Source organism: Phaseolus vulgaris, chromosome 3 (assembly GCF_000499845.2).
Source record: "Phaseolus vulgaris cultivar G19833 chromosome 3, P. vulgaris v2.0, whole genome shotgun sequence".
NCBI lineage: Eukaryota > Viridiplantae > Streptophyta > Magnoliopsida > Fabales > Fabaceae > Phaseolus > Phaseolus vulgaris.
The window spans coordinates 4,462,554-4,482,948 of NC_023757.2; the positions used below are offsets into that span (position 1 = coordinate 4,462,554).

The window sequence follows — 20,395 nt, forward strand, 5'->3', positions numbered from 1 at the left end:
GTTATTTCTCTATTATATCTTAGACGATATATTAAATATTAGGTTTAATTACAAATGAGTAAGGGTATTGAATTGAGTGTTGACCTTTTCAGAATAATTTGATTTGGTCCAAAATTGACCTGGTATAGTCCAATGGGCGGAGTCATTTTGAATATATTATCAAATTAAGGTTGTGCTTTATACACCTAAACAATTTTAACCTGCACCCTCTCAATTTCTGAAATTCTAAAATTGTCCTCACGATTTTAGTGCATTTTGGAATTGGAAATTAAAGTTGAGAATTATGCTCTAGAAATAAAAATTGAGATTTCACATCAACTATAATACCATCAACGTTATAGACCTACTTGCAACCAACACTATAAGAAAATCATGAAATAGAAACCAATTTTTAGATATCAAAATAATTAGTTGCAATAATAACTAAATTAGAGACCATTTTAGAAACTACAAAAAAAATTTGGTTTCAAAATTAGTTTTTATTATTGTTAAATAGTTTCTGGTATCTAATTAGCAACCAAGATTTTAGAGACCAAATTTAGAAACTAAATAATTGGTAGTTAAAACTTTAGTTGCTAATTAGATACCAATTTAGAAACTATTTAACAATAATAGAAACTAATTTAAAAACCAATATTTTTTTTTAATTTTTAAAATGGTCTATAATTTAGTTACTATTGCAACTACTTATTTTAGTCTCTAAAATTTGGTTTTTATTTCATAGTGAAAAGTATTGTTCTCAGGTTAATATCCCATGTATTATTCTTTTTGCTAGGTTGAAAGTTCATCATTCATGACTCTTTTCCACTCTTCTTGTTGAGAAGAAAATTCATAGCTTGTTGATTCAGAATTTGCATAAATTGAAAGAGTAACATGCTTAAAACAAGGGGAAAGTCTATTAAGAGAAACAAAGGATTTTATGGGATATCTAACTTTGTTGTTAGTACTACAGGATGCAAGAGTAGTTTGAAAATAATGAAGATACGAAGGAATGACTATATTCCCAATGGATCTTCTAAGAACAGTTTGATTAATGAAAAATTCATGGATTATCTATTCTCAAATCCATCAACTTCCCTTAAAACAGCAAGAGTGTTGTTAAAGTTATTATAGAAGTTCCAGAGAAAGATAAAAATGATAAAGAAAGAGTGTTGTTGAAGGTTATGAATTGATAAAGCAAAAGCTCTTCCTTACTGTTTGAGAAACGCTATTCAATGACTCAGAAAAAAAAGTGTTGACAGTATTCAGTTTTGCTAACCAGAAGTAAAATTTTAGGCAGTTCATCAGCTATAACACTGGCTGGATTTTATTGCTGTGCTGACATGATCTGAATTCGAAAATGGATATCACTAAGTACAAGCTATTTTGATTTGGATACACTTCAATGATACTCCAAAAGCCACACATGTAGTTTCTGGATCTATTTGTTGATTTTAATTCAGCTATAACATAATTTACAAGCATGTAAAGAACAATAACACAAGGATCATTGACAATGAAAGAGACTAAAACAGCATGCTTATGCTCTCCTTAGCTTCATCATTTGGAACCCATCTTGACACTTGAAGATGAATGGAGCAGAGAAGACACAGAGAAGCTTGAGTGATTGCTTTTTGTTTTCAAAGTTTGCATGGCTGGTACTGATGACGAAGCTGTTGGCAGAACTCCACCAGAGTTTTTATTTGCAGGAGACCCTTTTAGAAGCACATCAAATTTTGCATACTCCTCCCTTTCATGCTTTATCTCCTTCAGCATAGCCGCAATATCTCTCATTGTTGGCCTTTCATCAGGAGATGAGTTCACACACAATAATGCTATTCCCAATGCCTGCATCATTTCCTCTATTTCTGATTCTGGTCTAGAGAGTAAGCTAGGATCAAGCACTTCAAGACCCTTTTTCTGTCTCACCCAATCAACAACATGTAGACCATCTGGGATGGTTGGATCAATTGGTTGCTTACCTGTCAAGACTTCTAACAACACTACTCCATAGCTATAAATATCACTCTTCTCTGTGATCTTCATCATATAGCCATATTCTGAAACAATTTCAAAGTCAGATGTTAAAAGATTTAAAATATGATACGAAATGAAGCCAGTGATTTCATTAAAGTCCAAGCAACTATGTGAAGCTTTCTAAAACAGACTATTGCCTACAATTTCTTCACATTTGTTTTCCTACAATAAGACACTAACTTATGTAGAAGAATAGAAGCAACTTTTGCATGTAAACAAGAAGTAAAAATCCAGAAGAAGAATGTAATCAAGTTGGTGTGGAAGGCTCACTAACCTGGAGCAATATATCCGTAGGAACCAGCTACTGTATTGGAAGAACGACCAAAATCACCATCATCAACAAGTTTAGCCAAGCCAAAGTCAGCAATGTAAGGTTCAAATTCAAGGCCAATGAGAATATTATTGGCTTTAATATCTCTGTGGACTATAGGAGGGACACAGTCATGATGTAGATATGCAAGGCCTTCTGCAGCACCTAACAAGATTCTGTACCTAAGTTCCCATTCCAGAGAATTTCCAGTCCTCTCATGAAGTATACTACTCAAACTTCCATTCGGCATGTAATCGAAAATAAGCAATCTCGTTTGTCTGTTCCAACAACACCCCAAGAATCTGACAATGTTCTTATGACGGATTGAGCCAAGGGTCTTGACCTCAGCTGAGAATGAATCACGAACTCCACTTTTTTCCTCCTTAAATGCCTCTTCTGCGTCAATAGTTGTTGGCCACAATTTCTTCACAGCAATGACTTCACCATTGTCCATTTCCGCTCTATATACAACACCAGAACATCCCTTTCCAATAATGTTTCTATCAACTAAACATCTCAGTATTTGTTCCACTGAAAAGTTTAGCTTCTGAAATGGTATGAATTGCCATGGCCATGAGTCACCCAATTCTGAATCATCATCCCTGATGATTCTTCTTGCTTTGAGGACAGCAGTTATCCCCATAACAATCATTATTACTGTTAAGGCTATCAGCAATCCAATGGCTAGCTTAAGCCTTTGCGACTTCCTTACTTCATTTCCGTTCAGTGACATACCAGTCTTGCTAGAATCCTTCACAAAGCATGAGAGCCCTTGATTTGCAGTGAAGTCTTTTGATGTCAACTGCCTGAAAAGCTTGTTATCTGGGAGACAGCCAGAAAATTTGTTGTAAGAAACATTGAGCGATACAAGGTTGTCTAACTCAGAAAGAGGTTGCAAATCTCCTTCCAACTGGTTGTGTGAGAGGTCCAATATGGAAAGCTTGTTAAGAGAAGATATCTGAGCTGGGATTATTCCACGGAGTGAATTGCAACTAAGATTAAGAGCAATTTCTAGAGTCTCAATGCGGCCAAGTTCAGCTGGTATGTTTCCACTGAGGTTGTTGCTGCTAAGATCAAGCAGTTGGAGATTTGAGCATAGGCTCAATGATGCAGGAATAGGCCCAGAAAATAAGTTATTGCTTAGGATTAGCTTACTCAGAGAAACAAGACGGCCCAAACTTGCCGGTAAAGGACCTGAAAACCTGTTGGAAGATGCATCCAACACCTGAACTGCTGATAGTGAAGACAAATAATTAGGCAGAGGACCTTCTAAGTTGTTGCTGCTGAAGTCTATCATTTGCAGTTCAGAGCAGCTTCCAATCTCATCAGGCACCACACCGGAGAGGCGGTTCCCAGAGAGGTCTAAAAAGTTCAAGCTCTTTAGCTTGCCTATTGTCTCGGGAATGCTACCAGTAATCCTGTTGTTTCCAAGCCTCAACCTTATAAGAGAGCTGCAACTGCCTATTTCATTTGGTATGAAACCTGATATGTCATTGGAAATCAGAAGCAGTTTTGTGAGGTTTTGGAGCTTGAATAGGCCATCAGGAATACTACCAGTGAGTGCATTGCGTGACAAGTCTAGTGCTTGAAGATTACTACAGTTCCCCAAAGTGGAGGGAATGCTTCCCTCAAGCTGGTTCTGCCAAGCAAAGAACACCATGAGGTTTGACAACTGACCAAGCTCTGGTGGAATTAAGCCTGAGAGCTGGTTTGTGTCAACTTGCAACTGTTGAAGATTTTTAGCATTTGAAAGACTGGAAGGAATTGAACCAGACACATTGTTATCACTAATCATAAACTCCTCAAGATTCAAGAGACCCCCCACAGATACAGGTATAGTCCCAGATAGAGAATTTAAGGAGAAATCAAATTTTCTCAAGCTTGTACAGTTACCAATCTCTTCTGGGATGGCCCCCACAAGACCATTCTGCCAAAAAAACAACTGTTCCAGCTTCTTGAGCTTGCCAAGCTCAGATGGAATAGACCCTGATAGACTATTTTCATATAAGAACAAGTCAACAAGTTCAGAACAGTTACCTAACTCTGGTGGAATTTCACCAGACAGCATGGTGGTATAGATGGACAATGTCTGAAGCTTTGTGAGCTTACCCAAAGAAGCAGGCAAAGAACCAGATATTCTGGTATCAGCCAGTCCCAACACGGTTAAATTGCTGCATTCTCCTAGCTCTTCAGGAATCTTCCCAACTATATCTTTGTTCCCTCCTGCTCTTAGAGACTCAAGTTGTGACAACTTCCCCAGCTCATGTGGGATAGTCCCACTTATCTGATTGTCAAAAAGGAGTAGATTTTTTAAAACAATGCAGTTGCTTAACTCCACTGGGATCCTTCCAGTAAGCTGATTAGAGTTCAAAGACAAGTTCTGAAGGTTCTGGAGCTTTCCAATGCTTGCAGGAATTGAACCAACAAGACTGTTAGAGCTGAGGTCAATGACAGTGAGAGAAGAGCAATCACCAATGTCTGAAGGGATGGTTCCAGTTAGATTAGCATCAGATAAGACAAGCTTTTGAAGAGAGTGAAATGAAGAGAGGTTGGAAGGTATAGGAAGCTCTAGAGGGATGGATTGTATGTTGATTTCAGTGACAAAGCCTAGTGAGGAGCATGTTATGGATGTCCAGTTGCATGGATTGGAATGAAGGATGTTCCAGTTAGAGAAAGAAGGAGGTGGTGGTGATGCAGAAGTATGGAGCCAAGAGAAGAGAGTTGAGGCTTCATGATTGGCAGAGAAGGCAATGCCATAGAGAAGCGTAAGTTGGAGGAGAATGATACAAAAGAATGAAGAAGAAGAAGAAGAAGGAGAAGAAGAGGAAGAGATGTACAAGGATTGCCTCGAGCTGAGCATTGAAACAATGAAACATTTGCCTCAAATTCCAAACTTTTCTTCTCCTTGGGTTTGAGTCATTGGGTTTTGCACTCTTCACTCAACCTTGTGAGAATGTGTATGCTGTGGCTTTCTTGCTTTGAACTCAAACTCACAGTAGCACTTCTCTTTCCAAAACAAAGCTAAAAGGAGCAGTTCACAGAAACCATAGGAGAATAAAATAACATAAAACTGAATGCCTAGAGATCAGAAAATCTGCAGCAGCTGCAGAAGTAGCACCACCCCTCCACACCAAAGATGCTTCTTTGTGTCTAAGCAAAAGCATTAGAATAATGGGGGTGTGCCAGGTGGTGTTTCTTGCAATGAACATAGGCATCTTATTATATACCTCTGGAGCTTGGCTGCACTGCACATACATCTGATTTATGCCTTTTGTTTATTGCTCTGGTCTTCACTCATGCTACTGTCTTGGCCAGTTGTTTTCTTACACCCTCTCTCATTTTTAGTGAAAAGTTTTTAAGAAGAAAAGTTCTCTAAATTCTTAATAAATTATTGTCTCCTTCCTTTCTCATCCATCACACATGGTTTTTTTGGTATTTTCAAGCTATACTGGTCTATAGTAAAAAACTTTCATAAAATAGAGTATTTACTATTTAAGGAATTATCTATCCTATTCAATTTTAGAATAATCATTCTTATATTGTTATATGAATAAATCATACCCATTTATTCATTACCCATTTATTTATTCATTATTGGAGTGTGACATTTATTTTATTTTATTTAAAAATAGTTGAATTTAATGTACTATAAAAAAAAAGGTTTTATTTTAATCATTTTAAAGAGTTAGTTTTTTTTATCAGCAATGAAAAAAAAACCACTTTAGGGTGATCCATGTACAAAATCGCACATCGAAAATCCCTCCTCCTAAAAGTTTGTCACTAACTTCCTACTATAACAAATTCAGTTGACCAACCTAAATAAATCACTTATGTTTAATCAAATACATACAAACCAGAAATTTCAGACACCGGTCAGAAAAGGATTAACAAGCAAAAGAGACTTTAGAAATTAATTTTAAATAAAATCTTATATTTAAAATTTGTTAATAAAAAATAATATAAAAAGGAGATTTCAATAGGATAGTTAAAAAATTAGTCACCTTCATTAAAATATTTTGTAGCAAAACTTTGATAAGATATTATTATACGTTCACACACACACACATATATATATATATATATATATATATATGAAAAATAGATGCAAAACAAAACTTAATTATTTTTAATCAAACCTTTGAACAACCTTCATACTTGAATTTATATTTTTATCTTAATTGAATGAATTGAAATAGAGATAAAAAATTAATTTTTCAGTAGTAGGAATAAGTTTTTTTATAGTTAATGAAATTTTAATTTTTGAATTTTTTTTTTCTAACAGGGGTTGACCCTGCAGGTTTACCTCTTATGCGGGGTGAGTTAGTGAAATGATTCCGCACTCTTCTTATGCGGAGCCGGCCAAGCTGATCCACATTTTGTTGATTAAATGCGGGACAGACCTATGCGAGGTGAGTCAGCCCGTATTGCCACTTCTAATTGAAATTTACTCAACAATCAAATATTTTATTATTAAAAGGAGTTGTAATGTGAAAGTTAGAAAAAAAAAATCCTATGGAAATAACTCTATTTGGAGCTAATAATGTGGATAATGTTTGAATTCATTTACTTGTGTTTAGTTCTGATTTATTGTTGAAACTTGTAAATGGAACCATTTGTAAAAAAAACTTAACTTTCTTTACTCCTTTGATTTTCGTTGTTCCACTATTAATTGTGTTTGTTCCTCTTCCTGAAAAAGGTTTAGGGTGAATTACATCTCTACTTGAATTAAATTCTAAGACATAATTGAGACTATATATAATTTATATAAAATAATAATAATAAAAATAGTAAACAAAAAATAATGAATAATAATAACAATAATAAAGAAATGAGTTTATATGATAATAATATTAATGATTAATAATAAAAAAATAGTAGTAATAACAAAAATAAAATTTCAAACTAATAATATTAATAAAAAATAAATAAAATTATAATTTAATATTTAATAAAAATTAATTCATAATTATAAGATAATTTAGTTATTTTATAAATATATTTATTTTAATTATTTCATCAATGAAATTGTTTACAAGCTTTCATTTTATTTTTACTTTTACTATTTTTTTCTTAATCTAAATGACAACATTTGCTTTACTTTTTTTTTCTTTTTTTTTTTGTTTCTTCAATTTTTGTTACTCAATCCAAACAAATTAAAGGTGTAACTATCAGTTGGGAATAATTTTATATTCAACAGGCTCTAATGCTATTATGAAAAAAAAAAGTTCTTAAAATATCTCAATAATTTACTATTAATTGTTTGTTTAATGTTTACATAACTATTAATAATTACGCATTTAAAGATTCTTTTAATATATTAAACGTTCTTTCATCACAATTTTTGTTAGAAAAAATTTACAATTTATAATTTGATTTCTCAATAAAATAAAATTAAAAAAATATTTTAAAGAAGATAACAGTTTATACTTTATACTGTTTTACAGTTACCACTTGCAACGTTCTGTTAAACAAAATTATTATAAGAAACGTTATTATTAATTCCACACTTATTCATAATCATTTATCTGACTTTTAACTATATATGTATTCATTACAGTTTCTTCTCACTTGTGGACCAACAAAAATCACATTTTCATAATAGGTATTAATATCTGATTTAATAAGCATAAGAAAACATGTGGCAGGAAAAAGATTATCTATGCAAATAAAAAAAATATCTATAATGTTTGAGATAATTAATAAATAATCCTTTCACTATATGGATAATAATTTTATTATATAGAAAAACACACTTTTAAAGATATTATTGTTGATTGCGTGATAGTATCTAAGGATTTTATTTATTAATTACTTATATATATTTTTTTATTCATTGAAAATAACAGGAGGCATATATGCATATCTGCATGATATAAATAAAAATAAAATGACATGTTATAAAAAAATTACAATAATTATTTGTATGATGCACAATTAGATTATCATAAAAGAACTAAAATATCTGAAATTTATCATAACTTATATTTATAAAAGGATTACGTATAGATATATTTTATGTTACCTAATTAGATTAAGGAAATAAAAATGAATAAAAAACTTTATAAATCAAATTAACCTAATCTAGGAAATGTAGATCAGCCTAATTATATAATTAAATTTCTGGCTTAATTAAGTATGGTAATAAATTAGCCTATTTATAAGAGGACATCAATTACTATATTTTACATATATATTATTTGTCTTTTTAGCAAAAGTTTACAATATTTTCTAATATAATAAAAGTTAAGAGAAGTGGAAGTGTGAAACAGTAAGACTATTGTTTTATTTTTTAAATTATGAAAGATATCAATATGACTTTATATTGTGAATTTGTTTTCGGAGAAATATTTTTTTATAATATTTGATAACATATACATTCATTTTAATTTTAAATTAAAAATATTATATGATATAAACAATAATGTTAATATTTTTTAAGAATTATTACACAATAAGAAAAAATGGTTTAAAGGGGTTTATTTTTACATTATCTAGGGTTAAAACCTCTATTAATTCATTTACCCAGGATTGCAATTTCCCCCGCTAAACCATGCCTGGGGAATGTGTTTCCCAGGGTTTTTTAAATCTCAGGAAAAGCCTTTCACAACCTCTGTTAAATACTATGGGTTTAAGAACCCCGTAAAATACCATGAGTTTCATTCAAAACCTCTGTAAAATACCATGGGTTTCAAAACCTCCGTTAAACACCATGAATTTAAAAATCACCGTAAAATACCATGGGTTTAAAAACTAAAATACCATGAATTTCAAAATTTTCGTAAAATGACTTGTCATTTGAAATAACCTTCAACCTCATTTTTCACTATTTCTAACGATCCTCCTGACTTCTCTCTTCCAGCGTAGACACACTGCTCTCCAGCACAGGTCAATGGCCATCGACGACAGTCCTAACAAGGAATCACAATTTAGCCACACTTATTTCTATTTATCTAAGGAGAAGAAATACTAAATAAGACATTATCTTCTTCTTACTCCAATATTGTTTCTTCCATCAACTTACTGCCCAACTTGGTTCACAAGTCACTGTTACCTAACTCGATAACAATTGGTGTTTATCACTGCTTTATATATCCTTAATAATTGCATTATCTATCATATGTGAGATTCAAAGTCATGTGTGTTCTTGGTTAAAGATTACAAAAGCATATATTGTAAGGAGAAATTAACTTTATCACTTCTCACTTTCATATTGAATTAATTATTAGATGCATTTTAAAATAAAGACCTTAATTTAAAACAGTTCAAAATTATAGAATTAAATATTAAAAATTATAACTAAAACTAAAATTGCACATAAAATATACGTACATCAAAAGTTAAAACAAAATAAGTCAAGTTTTTTGAGGTATGAGCTAGTAACAAAAAAAACTATGAATTATATAAACCAACTACCATCAATTATAAAAAAAAATATGCAAATACTGTTGAAATACTTATTATCCAAGATTAATTGTTGATATACTTATTATCCAAGGTTAGTTTGCTGAGTTTTTAAAATAAAATTTTGAAACTTTATAAAACTTATTTGTAATATAAAGTTACATTCTCAAAATTTTAGAGAATTTAATTATAAAATATATTAAAACTATGTAGTTTTTAATTATTTATTTATAAATATATTTAATTATATTTATTTATTGAAGTTTGAAAAATCTGGAGTATTTTATTGAGGTTTCACAATAAATCTTAGGAATTTAAAAAAGGTTAAAAAAAACTTCCATTATTTTGCTAACGTTTTAGAATAAATCTTTAAAATTTAACAAATGTTAAAAAAATCTCTGTTATTAAGATTTTAAAATAATTCTTCGAAATTTAACTAAGGATAAAAAAAACTTCATTATTTCGCTGAAGTTTTTGAATAACCTTTTTGAAACTTAACGAATATTATAAAATCTCTATTAGTTAAATCAATTTCTAAAATTATACTAGCCACTAAATATCTTCCATTAAAATATTTTTTCTTGCAAATAAATAATTAAATATTGAAGAATGACTTATTGTAAATATTGAAACAATACATTTTCATAAACTAAAATATGATTTTTTTTCCACATTATATATAGTTTCTTACAAAGGAGGAAGTATAATAGATAACATCTTCAAACCATACAACCAAAATAGTTTATTTTTATTCTATATATAATTAAATATACTTTTCTTCACATTATAGTATTAATACATATATAATGATTTTTATTTTTTATAAAAATCAATAAAAATCGAATCAACTATTAAAATTTATCACACGCATGCATGTAAGTCATCACTAAACAGTTGTGTTAAATGTTGGAAATTCCAAATGATAAAATCACAATATATAAATAGGGACCAACAATTTTGTGATATTAAATTAAATATAAACGTATTTGTATATTTTTTTTAATAGAAAATCTATGCCAACAAAATCTACAAGAAACTACACAGAATCACAAACTTTGGATTCCCTGTGTGCATCAAGATAATATATACGTGTTCATATGATTACACATATATTAAAAAAATAATTTACAAGTTGCTGAAGAATAATAATAATAAGAAAGTCATGTTTCTTTAGCTCGTCTTCCTAAATCCAAGTACGTTGAATTCTGAATCAAATTGAAATATTAATGCATTATAGTTATAATTAAATTATATAACATAGTACACTAAAAAGCTGAAATTCTTTAGATTTTGTATTAAAAGGAAAAACTCTTGTTTTTAAACAGATGTATATGAAGTGAATCGATTATATTGTAAATCTTCTTCAAAACAAATATAAATATGTGAACAAGGAAAATGGTTGTTGTACATTTCTTGCTATGGACTTGGCATTTTTTTTAATCTTTTTTAGCTCTTCAATTTTTTTCATTGACCATTTTTGTATGATACCAAAATAAATAAATAAAAATGTACTCTTCATTTTACACCATTATTTTACAAAAAAGTTAGAATACACTTCTTTTCACCTAACATTAATGTCTCTCTAATATTTTTGACTTAGTTATCAATTTTTAATTAAGATTACATGATTTTTATTAGGAAATGTCATAAAACCCAATTATGAGATGGAAGAATAAGCTTTCACTTACATCTTATTTACAATCAATTAAATTCAATGTATTTAAATTAGGAAAACATTTATAACAAAGAATCAATTCACTCTTATTCATTATACGATTCAAGAAATTGAAGATAAAACTCTCTCAACAAAGTTACAAATTCACTACAAGAAAAATTCATTTTAGTTGCCAACAAAAAGGGACTATAAAAAAAAATTACTAGCAAGGGTAAAGTCTACTCAAGTTGGACATAAAAAGAAATGTCAAATATTGTGTCCACAATGAAGACTTTTAACTCACACTAAAAATTATTAAAATAATAATAATAATAATAAGTTAGCGTCTAGAATAGAGACACAAAGTAGATGCAATAAAAAAATAAGTTACAGAATGATACTACATTAGAATGAGGAGACAAAGTGAGTGCAAGTTAATATTTTATTATATTTAACGTAGGTATAGGCGACACTAATATTTTTTTCCCAGGTAGTGTCTCCAATGGCGACAATTTACTCACATTTGCTTTCTCACATAGTGTTCCCAATGACGATGTTAAGTTTAATTATTGTTGGAGATCTCACATTGACTAGAGATTAGGACATTTCATAGTATATAAGTGGGTGTAAACCTCACCTTATAAGCTGATTCTATGAGGTTGAGTTAGGCTTAAAGTTCACTTCTTAATATGGCATCAAAGCCATTTCAAGTCTATCATAGCAATTGTTTGTTGGGCTTATCAGACCACCTGTTATCGGTCCATTATCAGACCACCCATAATATATAGTTCTACGCACGAGTTGGTAGGCTCGGTGTGAGGAGCTGAGTTAGAAATCCCACATCGACTAGAGATTAGGACATTTCACAGTATATAAGTGGGTGATTTTATGAGATTGAGTTAGACTTAAAGTCCATTTCTTAATAATTATTTAATTTTATATTCATTTTAGTATCCCTAAACCTATGCTATAGTTAAATAATATATTTTTCTTTATGTAGGTTTAGCCAACACTACCTTGTAAATTTATGTCCCATTGGAGGTCGTCTCTAATGCATAGAAACCAAAAGATTAGCCTCCATTTCTATTGAGACGCTAAGCCCACACTAGCCCCATGTAGTGTCTCTCTTTTGCTCTTTGTGTCGCTCTTTTGGGGACTCTACCATCATTATTTCTTGTAGTGATTCAAGAACAACATAAATGAAAACACACTTGAGTAACGAAAGAAAATAAAAGATAGAAAAGAAAAGAAAAAAAATGTTTACTACTTGATTAAACTCAAAATAATGGAGAAGAAAAATCACATTAAACTCTTTAGAATTTAAGATAAAACTTTAAGAAAGGAGCATCAAATTCTTAAGAGAACTCACAATTTTACAAAGTCAAATTCATTCAAAGTTATTTTACAAAAGCATGAAACTTCTTTATATAGAGTGTTCAAGGCTTAAATGAAACACCAAATAAAAAGACATAGAACATTCATTCTTTTGAGCATCAATTTTAAAATTTTTAAAAAAATATAAAATTTGTCATTAATTCGATCACTAATGTGAATTTCCACCAATCATTTTGTCATAATCTTCATTTTCATTTTTCTTTGCTTTAGTTTCTTGCCTTATAAGTTCCGAAGATGTTCTAGACCCTTCCCTTAATAGAATGTTTCAAGTTAGACTTGGATGAGTTCTTTTTTTTTATCAACAATGAATAATACTTGGATGAGTGTTGACTAATTTCTGTAAGTGTATTGAGCCATAAGTAATAGTTTGTCTCAAAAGACAAATATTGAACTAAAAAAGAACAATTCTTTTAAAATTTGAATGTGTAACATTCACTGAATATTGAAATATGTACAACAGTTTAATTCATAATATATTTAACATTGTTTGAATAAAGTTTGCATGTAAATTAAATAAAAATAGAGTAAATGATAATAGAATTCAATTAATAAGATTGGGATTGAAGTTAATCCCTCTCACTCATCTATATTTTGGATAAATTAAAACATAAAATATTTTGACCAAATTGATATTGATGCAACAAAAAGAGTCGTTCACATTGATTCCTCAAATATGAAATTATTAAGACATCTCCTAAACATTGATTCATCAATTATTTAGCAAACTTCTTATCATTAAAAGAAAGATGTTATAAAGCATTTGATATATCAAAACTTATTTCTAGCATAAAAATATATCAAGTATTTTCATTTAGGTTAGATTCTCATAAATACTTTCTAGTCAAATCAAAGGATCTTAATCAAGAATAAAATCAAGCTTTAAGCATAAAGTGAAAATACCAATATCAAATAGGAACATAAAATCATATATAAATACAACCAAAATACATAAGAGTTTGAAAAGATTACTTTCAATCCCAAAGAAATGAATATTAGCTACTTATAGTAGCCATTACATGCACCAAAAGATTATGCAAAACAAGAGATGAAGATGATAAGTGTCATATTTCAGTAATATTTCATATTATAACACAAGCACTTATGGATATTTATTGATAAAATAACTATAATTTAACCCCTATTTATGAATTTAAAACTTTTTACATATTTTGTGATTATAATATAAATAAGAATGATTTATTCCCAAATTTGTATTAATTTCAATATTCTAAGGGAAAATGGAGTTGAAAGGGTTAAAGAAGAATATACAAGATAAAAAGGGAAAGTTGGAATGCTCCAACACTTGCCCAAACTCGCCTAAGTCAAAAACCTTCCATAGGAACTCGCCCCAAGCAAGCTCAATCTCGCCCAGGCGAGATCACTCCAGAAAGGTTGGGCCTTTTCTCGTCCAATTCGCCCAGGCGAGCCCAATCACACATAGGCGAGAAGTTACTTAGCCCAAGCCTAACTAGTTTAAATATGAGGTGTGAGGCACAACCCTAGACATCATTGGAAGAATAAAAGGTGATAGAAAACTTTAGAGGAGGCAGCCGTAAAGGAAAAACGTCCTGGATCTTATTTTCTTGCTTTTCATGCTTGTAATGGCTAACATGAGCGGCTAATTCTACCATTTGGGATTGGGAGTAATCTGTTCAAACTCTATTGAGATGATATTTAAATATAATATTATGTTCTTGATTGATGATTGATGATTGGTATTGTCATGTTATATGTAATGCTTGTTTATCAGGATTTTGATCCTTAGATTTGACTGAAAAGTACTTATAAGTTTATAATCTAAATGATAATGCTTAACATATTTGAATGCTAGGAATAAATTTGAAATGTTAATTTCTATTAACATCTACTCGTAAGGATAAGAAGGTTTTATAAATATGAGAGGAATCAATATTTAAGAGACTATCTTAATAATTTTACATACGAGAAATCGATATAAATGAATTTTATATGGGCATCAATATCAATCAAATGATAGAATATTATTATGCTTTTCAAAATACTAATAAGTTCCAAATTTCAATAATATTTCATATTAAATTACAAAAAACTTATGGATATTCATTGATAAAATAACTATAATATAACCCTTAATTTATTAATTTAAACCTTTTTACATATTTTGTAATTATAATTTGAATAAGAACGATTTATTCCCAAATTTGTATTAATTTTAGGATTCTAGGAAAGAATGAAGATGAAATGACAAAAGGAGAATAGAAAAAGTTGAAAAGGGAAAGTTGGAACGCTCCAGCACTCACCCAAACTCGCCCAAGCCAGAAGCTCCTAGAGCATCTCGCCCAGGCAAGGTCACTCTAGTGACGTGGGGTCTGTTTTCGTCTAACTTGCTCAGGCGATCCCAATAATGCCCAGACGAGAAGTCACTTAGCCCAAGCCCAACTTGACGAAGGAAAATATTTTACGAGAAAAATAATGAACCAACTTAAGAGTCAAGCTTGATCTCATACATGAAATAAAGAAGAGACTCAAATAAGGGAATAAGCATCAAAGAATAGAGCAGCCTAACAATGTGCATCAAGAAATGAGTTTTTCATAAAGTTGACCTGGTATGACGCAAATTTAGGGAAGCCTGAAAGAAAAACATCAAGGAAAACTAGCATCCAACTAAGACCCCTCTATGGCTATGGTCATGCCACTCTTATTTTTTATATAGTTTTTGAAAATCGCCCGGTAGATCTTTCTCGAGGACATAACCCTAGCTTATACGTGAAGCTTATTATAATCAAAATCCTTTCCTATGATATATGGACATGAAAACAATGAATTAATATGAGAAAAATACTATAAAGATCAATAAGGATAAAAGGAAATCTTGCGTAAAAAGAAGGATATGTGATCCTTGGCAAGAGGCACACTAAGGAGACCTTTGCTACTTAATGGTCTAGGTAGGTTCTTATTAATCTTAATATCCATTCTCTCCTCGACACTTCTAAGGTACTTGACCATTGATTTAATCTTGTCAGGTCTTTGTCAGTAAAACAAGGAGTATGGTTGGATAGGAAAATAATCTTTTGCCATAATCTTCATGGAAATATTTTAACTAAAAAAGTTTACTTTTTGATGTTTTTGAAAGAATAATATAAATAAAAAAAAGTGAACCATGTTGAATATCATTAAGAGATATCCAACCAACTTCTGAGTCGAGCTTTAACTAATAGAAATACATAAATTTATTTATGGTTGAAGAGATTTGAAGGTATTGACACAATATTTGGAAGACTTTTATGAAGGACCGACGTTAGGGTAGAGTTGGCTAGGTGTCACATTCATGATTGACAACATCCTACACTAAAAAGGAGAAAAAAAGAAATAAAATGTCAAGCTCTTTAAAAAAGAAATCATACACAAAAATGAAATTATTGCTATTCATACTAGGTTTCATGTATATCCTATCCTCGACATTACACACCTTGATAATAATGAACTCTGCCACACTATCAGATCATATAGTAAAAGAAGAAATCAACTATTCAACAATCTCTTTAAAGGTAAAATTAAAAGGGTAGGCTTACCTTCCCACAAACTAAAAGTACTTGGGGTTAAGGATAGGAGGAAATTTGTCTTTCCTTTTCCACTTACCCCATTTGGCTTAAACACCTCATGAGAATTAACTTTCTATTACCCACTCTCGAAGAGCCGACTACGACCATTCTGACAAGCGACACAATAGGAAATTTTGAATTGGAGGAGGGAAGAAATACTATCTCTTCTTCAATATCTACCTCTAAAGAAAAAAAGTTGGTAAGACTCGACAAAATTAATTTCCTATAGCAACAACCTCTTAGTTAACTAAAAGAGATATTTTCGTTGGAAGAATCAAAAAATGAAGAAGAAGAAGCCATTAGAAACGTAGCTAAGCAGAAAGAGTGATACAAACCTAAACAGAAATAGCGACAAAACAGAGAAAGGAAATTATCTTAGGAAAGCGATAAAAGGGGGAAACTATGTAAAAGGTGTACAATATATAGAATATGAAATGAATAAAGAATTTCAAATATTTCGCATTTTATGTGAAATAATGGGATGCCCAAACGTCGTATCCTAGGGCAACATGTCATGAAAAGGTGGAACTTTAGCTATCTAACTGCGTAAAACAATATTGTAAGATGAAATAACATCATTACAAATGAAAATCCATCATAAATGCTTATTATGATTGAAAATCCCTTATAAATTAGTATGAGGAATAACCCTACAAGTGACACATGTTATATAACATGAAAATACATATACACCAAGTAGACCCCGATTGAGCAAAACCTCATGCCCTTAATAAGGTTGCAAAGTTTTTAAGATGATTGGGAAAATACAACCTTGGAAATAGCTATTGAAACCGATATCAGTTGAACACAAAAGTCCATTCATCCACTTAATCAGTTCACCTGCATCTTATTTATAAATTCTAAGTTTGGAAGATTTGTGTACTACTCGACTCCGCAATATTTGAAGATGCAGTACACTCCTCTAAGATGTTTGCAATCCGAATAACTCATACATAACAAATTTGATTTTAACCAATCAAATGAAAACGCTTAATAACTAACTCATCTTAACAACCTATAAATATTTTAACCTAAACCTAAAGGCCTATAAATATACACTTAATTTAACAAAAACTACTCACTTAACTCACTTTACTCATATTTGTATTTAAAATTTCTCTAACTACCGACTTAAGTTTTGGAGAATTTTTATAAATAAATCTTTACTTGACATTTCTCAAAACTTCCGACAACTACTCTTTAAAAAGTGTAGTTTGACTTCCCATCCATTTCGAACTATTCGTGCTCAATCTCAATAATAAGAATAGCATTTGTCTAAATTATAACTAATCACCTATGAAAGTTTCAAATATATATATATATATATATATATATATATTAACTATAAAATTCATTTCTAAAATTAATGTACTGAACGATGTCGAATGATACAAAGTATCCAAGAAGCACGCACTCCAGCCACGGGTCAGCATGTTTTAAACTAATCATAATGTGTTAGTTTATATATAATCAAATGATTTTCTCATATGCTTAGTGCACGTGACAGTGAAGAAGCCCTAGGATTGCATCTTTCTTTCTCCGTTTTTTAGTTTTATCTTTTATTTTTTTTCTTCTTCTGCAGCATATATAGTATAATATATGTATCGGGTGTTCATCGAAATGAGATATAAGGTGCAGTTTTATTGATGGATCCAATGGAATTTTTCATTTCTTATGTAAAAACGAGCTCGAATGTGCATAAAATTCAGCAGAATTAGTTTTCATTAGTTGTTTTAAGTGGCGTTATTGATGGATTATACAGATAATCACATGTACACCAAGTTCAACACCATAAAAAATTCAATTTTTTTAGTTGAATTATTTGCCCATTTTTGTATTCAATTCTCAATATTTTACGAATTTTATTATCTGTTTTTCTTACACATTTACATTATATTCAATTTCATACATTTCATGGTATATTAAATATATAAATAAAGTGTTAAATAACATTGACGATAAAATGCACAAAACAACTTAATATATATGAAAATTTGATAATATAATTTGAGAAAAAAAATCATATCTCATAAAATGATGATAGTTAAATGAAAATAATTTGCCACTAAACTAATTGGTTGATAAGATGTTATTTTTTATTTCATATTTTTCAGTTAATATACCATATTAAACAAAAAATAATTTTAAATACTAAAATAATTAGTTATTACATTGATGAAAGTAGAAAACATTTTTTTTATAAAGCTTTCATGTTAGGCATTATTATGCAACTTGACATCTCAACTAGGCTGACGCCTCAAGTAACAACAATCATCTGCCATCACATGAAAAAAAAATTATTAAAAAAAGAAAAAAGAAAGAAAATACAAAAATATGGAGGAACTAGGCCAAAACCCATATGTTAACAAAAACGATACATAGGTAAACTATACATATCCATAAAGAATTCTAAGAACAAACTAAATGCAAGCCTATTATACCAACGAAATGGTTCTCTATGAATAAATCTTAAATTAGTCAACTTATCGGCACACGCATTCTCTTCACAAAAAATATGAGTAATCCTAAACTTGATTTTCCCACAGTAATTAAGACAAGTATTACATCGATTACGAAACATCACGGAACATTAGTCCCTCCAAAAGTATTGATATCTAAAGTAGTTTATATTATTAATAAAATACTTACAAAATAGTTTCTAAGTAGGTTTTACCTACTTACTACTTTATATTCTAAAAGTCTTTATTAGTCTTTTCGAAACTAATATAGAATATATAATATTAGTAGCTAAAACTTTGGTATCTAACCATTAACTACCAATTTAGAAACTATTTTATAAATTTTTATTAATAATAAAAATCACTTTAAATATTAATAATTATTTAGTCTCTAAAATATTATCTAATTTAGTCGATATAGTGACTAATTATTTTTTGTCTCAAAGTTTGGTTGTTATTTGATTATTTTCTTATAATAATGATTTTGAGAAGTGAATTTTAAGTTTAATTCAATGTTACAAAATCAATTCAGTCAGTCAATTATATATGATGAAATATTTTTAACTCTAGATAATAAGAGATCTCCCACCATTGTTGAATTAACTCTTCCATTGAAATTTAGATGAAATTTAATGATCCGATTGAAGAGATATCATTCTTCCTTTATACACATTCGTAATAAGAATAGCTAGTGCCATAGATTTTGTTCTAGTTATATACCATGCATGCATGATTCGCAAAGGAAGATGGCAATCATGTGACCTAAAAGACTTTGAAACACCACCACACAGAACATAATTGGAATCATTGTTATTCCCACATTCCACAGTCATCAAAAGAAGCAAAGAAAGCTTGGCAGAAGATAGAAAAGTAAAAGGGAGAAAAAAGAGAGAGTGAAAAACCAAAACAAAAGCAATATGAAACCATGACCCTCTCATCTAAGTATGCACCCTAAGGTGGCAAAAATAATTAACATTTTAGGAAACTAGTTTTTTAAACACATAGTGGCATGGCAGCAACAACCTTTTAACAAAAGAAAAAACAACATCCCAGATTTTGAGGCCTCATCACGTGAGAATGGGAATCCAAAATTTTCTATTCATTGTGCGTTGCGCAACCAAACTCTTTTGTTAATGCTCGAGTTTTTAAATGCATCAAATTTGAATATAGAGTTGGTTGGGATAATCTTGTTTCTTATTGCAAATTTTCAAGTTAATAAGTAAAAGGATTGCTTTTGCTTATAATATTATAATTATTATTAACTGAACAAAATTTATTAACATGACATAAATGAAGTGAAGCATGATATTTAAAGATTTGTAAACCCATTGAATTAGGCATGATTTATTTTAAAATGATATCCAAAACGTATGCATATAAATGATAGGGCATAGACATAGATTTAAAGGCATAAAGAGCCAAAAGGAGGGAAGAAAAAAAAGAAAAGTTAAACGGCGCTGTCCTTGTTGTGGGTCTGAGGCCCCTATTTTGAGGGTCGTCACATTGGGAAACTCATAATCGGAATCTATGCACATTTTTGGTTTTATATACTCAATCAAATACGTACCCAAACTATACC

At 30.2% G+C, this 20,395-nt stretch overlaps 1 protein-coding gene across 1 annotated transcript; it reads right to left on the minus strand.

Annotated features, from left to right (window-relative positions):
* Window positions 1–1,283: 1,283 nt before the first annotated feature.
* Window positions 1,284–5,595, minus strand: LOC137806353 (LRR receptor-like serine/threonine-protein kinase RGI1). The gene is made up of 2 exons (XM_068606405.1): window positions 2,291–5,595; window positions 1,284–2,039 (listed from the first exon to the last, which is right to left on the minus strand). Exons 1-2 carry the CDS (start codon window positions 5,184–5,186, stop codon window positions 1,540–1,542), a joined length of 3,396 nt encoding a protein of 1,131 aa, XP_068462506.1. The 5' UTR covers window positions 5,187–5,595; the 3' UTR covers window positions 1,284–1,539.
* Between the last annotated feature and the right edge of the window lie 14,800 nt (window positions 5,596–20,395).